The following is a 4,587-nucleotide window of genomic DNA, read 5'->3' as shown; positions in this document are numbered from 1 at the left end:
GGTGGGGTGTGTCTAAGGGGGAGGAGGCAGCAGGCGCCGTCCACCGCCGCAAGCGGCGGCAGTTTGCGGAAGCTGTTGTGACAGACGGAGGCGTGACTGCCGGGCTGCCGGGCTGCTTGAGAGGGCGTGGGGCTGAGCGGCGGTGAGCGCGCGCCGGAGCGCCGCGCATGCGACAGCCCGAGCAGACCGGCACCGCGGACCGCCGCCAGCCCAAGGCGCGCCTGTCTCCCCACGATTAGAAACCAAAACAACTCACGAAGTGAACCACACCGCATCAGGCCGTTGCCGGGCGCATGTGCGGTGCACAGCGCATCCTCTGCGCCGCGCGGGCCCCCTGAGTGCGGCGCGCGCGGCGCACCTCCCTCTGCAGCCCCTCGAGCCGCCCCTCCTCGCCGCGCCGCACGCCCTCCAGCTGCGCCACGCGCGCCTCCAGGCCCCCCAGCTGCCCGTAACCCTCCTCCAGCTGGCGCTTCAGTGCTGCCTGGCGCCGCCGGACAGCCTCAAGCCGCAGGCTGCACGCGCACGCGCGCGCGGGCGGGCAGCAGGCGCGTAGTTGCATGCAGGCTGGAGGCCCCAAGCATCGGCCAGACACTCGACCCTATCGGCTGCCATTACGACGTGGCAGCATACTGATTAGGCATGCACACAAATGTCTCGCGTGCAATCCGCCCCGACCAGCCCCGCCCCTTCCCAGCTGGGAGCTCCCCTGCCCCCTTGGGACACACGCATACGCACCGCTTGGCCTCGAGCCCCTGCCTCGCGGCCTCGTTGGTTGCGCCCTGTCCCGACAGCTCGTTGGCCGCCTTGGCCAGGGTGGCCTTGAGCAGGTCCACCTGGGGCGGGGGTGGGGTTGCCGTGCAAGGGAAGGTGGGGGCAAGTGTGAGAACGGGTGTGGGGCAGGACAGGGAGATGGGAAATGGGCAGGCAAGAAGGGGGGGAGCGGGGCAGTGAAAACCAGGAGCCCTGAGGTCTAGCACTCAGCCTGCAGCCAACACCGCCGACTAGTGGCTCGCGGCGCCGCTCGCCCCTGCGGGCCGCCCGTTCCTAAGACCGTCCGGGGCTCTGTGAATCAGCGCCGCCGCCCGCGGCCCTGCACGCGCATGGGCAGCCGCCACCTGCGCCTCGTCCCGCCCCCACGAGCCGCACCTGGTGAGTCAACTCTGACAGCTTCCCAGACTCCGCGCGGTGCGCCTCGCGCTGCGCCGCCTGCACGACAATCAAAGCAGGGAGGCAAAGGTCGATGGTGATCATGGCACACTCTAGCCTCAAAATTCTCAAAGCCGTATGACAGGCACGCGCCACCGCACGCAGTGCGGAACCTCCTGATACCCCGACCTTCTGAGCAACCTGACCTCGCCACCCCGGCTGTCGCGACGGGCCAGCCGGCGCCGCGCACGACCTCCGCCGCGCGGCATGCGGGCCGCGATCGCAGTGTGCGGGGCTGAGAAGCGCAGCTGAACCGGCACCCCGCCGCCCGACGCCACAGGAGGCACGGCGAAGCAGGGCCCCAGCAAGCCATGCAGATAGCCCATAGCAGCGCAGCTCACCACCTCCTTTTCGTAGTGGGCTATGCGGGCCTCAAGCTCGCGGTTGGCCGCCACCTCCCCCTCCAGCAGCCGCGCCCGCGCGTCCAGCTCGCCCTTCCGCCGCCGCAGCGCCAACCTCCGCTCCGCGAACGCGGCGCCCGCGGCACCAATCGCGGCGTCGCGGCGCCGCATGGCGGTGGCGGCCTCGTCCCACTGGCGGATCAGCTGCTGGCGCTCAGAGTGCAGGCGGCGGTAGTCCTCGGCCGCGCGGTCCAGCTGCAGCTGCGCGGCCTGCGTCTCGGTCACCTGCACGGGGCCGGGGCGGCGGGTTGGGAGAGACGCGTCGGGCGTCGACGCGGGCCGGCAGCATGCGAGGGAGACTCGCGGCACCCCAGCCGTCAACCGAAACGCCTTGCTCCTGGGTGTCAGGCCGCCTGCTCGCTCCCCCAACCCATGGATTGCCAGACAATCCCCGCTCTCCCAATGGCACCTGCCCCTTGCGGCGGCTGCCTGTCGACGAACAAATCCACCCCCGGCCCCTGCGCCCCCGCTTGACGGCGCAATGCACAGCTGCCCCGCATGCTGTGCCAGGCCGCCTGTCCGCCGCAGACGGGTACGGGCCTTCGCCGACACGGTGGCCAGCACAGTCGCGGCCGCGGTGTTTGCCAGCCACCGCCGCCTCCCCCCTCACCTCTGCCTCCAAGTCGTCCTTCTTGGCGGCCACCTCCCGCGTCAGCTTCTCTACGGCCAGCCCCAGCTCCTTCATCTTGCCCTCGTCCTGCCGCCTGCACACGGGAACCGCGCGGCCGACGCAAACTCTCAGAGGGGGAACATGCGGCCGGCCGCCCGGCGCGAGAGCCGCGCCCAACAACGGCCCGCGGCGCCGTGACCGCCGCGGCCCCTGCTGCCGCCCGCGCGCGCGGTTTCGGGCGCATGCAGGCGCCCGGCCGCGGCCGCAGGCTTGTGCGAAGCCGCGGCAACGCGGCGCCGCGCCTCTGATGCAGCGCCCACCTGTAGTCGTCCACCGCGCGGCTGTCCTCCTCCTTGGCCTTCTCCGCCGCTGCCCACTGCTCCAGCTCCTCCTGGTTCCAGCTCATAGCCAGCCGGAACTGGTCCAGGCGCTCGCTGCCGCGGATGATGCCCTGCGGTTGGCGCAGGCGGCGGCGGGAGCAGTGGATGGGCGGCGGGAGGAGCAGCGCATGGGCGGCGGCGCGGCGGCGCGAGGGCGCGCGATGTCGCCGCATGGGGGCCGAACGAGCGACGCGGCCCCGGCCGCCGCAGTATATCCGGCCCCGTCACTGCGGCAGGGGCGGTGACGCCCTCATGCATGGTGGCGCATGCTGCCATGGGGGTCGGTGCATGCATGGCAGCATGACACTCAGGGTGCCCCTCACCTGCTGCAGGCCGTGCACCCTGTCAGTCAGCTCGGCCCTCTCCTTCTCGAGCCGCGCGATGTCCGCTCGCATGCGCGCCTGCGGGGGCGAGCGACAGGCGGCGTCAGGCGCGCCGCGCCGGGCCAGGCGGGCGGGAGCTTTGGGTCGTCGCTTGCGCCGGCGCAAGATCTGTGGCGGGCGTTGACTTGCGGGTATCGCGTACAGGCCTCAGTCGCTCGCAGACCTTCCCCCAGCTCCCTGCTGCAATGGAAGGTCAGCGGCCAAACGACGATTCCCCACCAGCTCCTTTTCGGCCATGATGCGCAGGTGCGCCTCCGTCTCGATCTCCTTGCGCTCCACGTCCATCTGCAATCGGATGACAACCAGCCACCATGCTGGTTTTATTGTGCCTGGGCATCGCCGGCTTGCCCGCGCCTGCCTGCAAGCGCCATGCCACACAGTTCCAGCCATGCATCAGGCAGCGGCCGAGCTCACCCTGCTCTCCGTGTAGGCAATCTCCTGGCGCACGTTCTTGAGGTGCTCCTCCATGACGGTGATGCGGCCGCCATGCTCCTCGATGGAAATGTCCACCGCCTCCAGCTGCTTCTCAAGTTGCTGTGCGGTGGCAGCATGAAGCGTCTGCCGTCCGTCGGCGACCAGTACCCGTGTTCGGACGAGCCAGCCACCACCGGCGTCATACAAGCATGGAACCCATTTTGAACGCTACATACACCGTTCACATGGTGCACAGGCTGCGTACCCTGATGTGCAGATTGAGAGCCTTGTTCTCCGCATTTGCGAAGGGCGGCAGAAACGACCTGCCAAGTTCACCCAGATCGTTCGGAGTCTCTGCAAAAGTTTGCATGGAAGTGCTCACAGCTCTGGCATTCCTTTGCGCGCAGTTCCGCTTGCAGCTCGGCAGGGCGCACCGCACCTTCAGGGGGAGGGTCCGTAAGCGATTCCATGGCTTTCTCGGGGAGCTGTTGGGGCCTCCAGACCCTTTATGGGCGGCGGGCCTAGATCAGCGTTGACCACGGACGAGGGAACAAATAGACGGTGCTTGAGTCGTTGGTAAACAACCTATCATCATGTTTTGTACAGCTTGATGCTACGTACAAGTGACCACAAGTGGAGTCCTCGCCCCATGTGCAGCGACGCCGCAGGGCGCAGCTCACACCCTTCACTTGTCCGCATGCACGGTTGTCACCAGTGCAAAAGTGCAGAACAGCCGCGCAGCAAGGCTGCGCTCCAGTTGTGGCAGCAGCTGACAAGCCAGATGCCATTCAGTCTGTTACGCATTTGCATTGCTCTCATCAGCGTGATGATTCTTTTCTGGCCCTACAGCACCCGACAACGCAATGTTGTCACCAAGAGCATTTTCAGCTGCTCTGCACGCATTATCTTCACGAGCCGCAGCCGAAGCAGCAATGCTGCACCACCCAGTCGAAGGACAACCTGCCTGGCCGTTGGCCACCATGCAATAGCGCTTGGTTTACCGTATCTAGGCAGGCCGCTGCTCAGCATCTTGCCAATCCAGCAAACCTGCCCCTTGTCAAATCCCTGAGCACGGCGACACCCCCCCCCCCCCGTTTGCAACGACTGTGGATTGAGCGTTACACCAGCAGAACTCCGCGCGCCTGAGCGAGCGCCCGACAGCCTGCCGTGCACCGCCGCTGCTGCTGGAGCGG

The 4,587-nt window shown here is 68.0% G+C and overlaps 1 protein-coding gene across 1 annotated transcript in view; it reads right to left on the bottom strand.

The window, feature by feature from the left end:
• Positions 1–3,864, bottom strand: part of MNEG_9357 (hypothetical protein) — a gene marked incomplete at both ends in the record, with an annotated part of 4,514 nt that extends 650 nt beyond the window's left edge. The window contains 11 exons of the mRNA XM_014042174.1: positions 359–512; positions 736–833; positions 1,147–1,206; positions 1,353–1,832; positions 2,218–2,311; positions 2,538–2,668; positions 2,921–2,998; positions 3,200–3,265; positions 3,395–3,514; positions 3,660–3,748; positions 3,834–3,864. Of these exons, the coding sequence (XP_013897628.1) occupies positions 359–512; positions 736–833; positions 1,147–1,206; positions 1,353–1,832; positions 2,218–2,311; positions 2,538–2,668; positions 2,921–2,998; positions 3,200–3,265; positions 3,395–3,514; positions 3,660–3,748; positions 3,834–3,864 (1,401 nt within the window). The remainder of the gene's footprint in view (positions 1–358; positions 513–735; positions 834–1,146; positions 1,207–1,352; positions 1,833–2,217; positions 2,312–2,537; positions 2,669–2,920; positions 2,999–3,199; positions 3,266–3,394; positions 3,515–3,659; positions 3,749–3,833) is intronic.
• Between the last annotated feature and the right edge of the window lie 723 nt (positions 3,865–4,587).

The sequence above is a fragment of the Monoraphidium neglectum genome (assembly GCF_000611645.1).
Source record: "Monoraphidium neglectum strain SAG 48.87 unplaced genomic scaffold scaffold01907, whole genome shotgun sequence".
In the NCBI taxonomy this organism is placed as follows: Eukaryota; Viridiplantae; Chlorophyta; class Chlorophyceae; order Sphaeropleales; family Selenastraceae; genus Monoraphidium; species Monoraphidium neglectum.
This window is presented reverse-complemented; position numbering and strand designations above follow the sequence as displayed.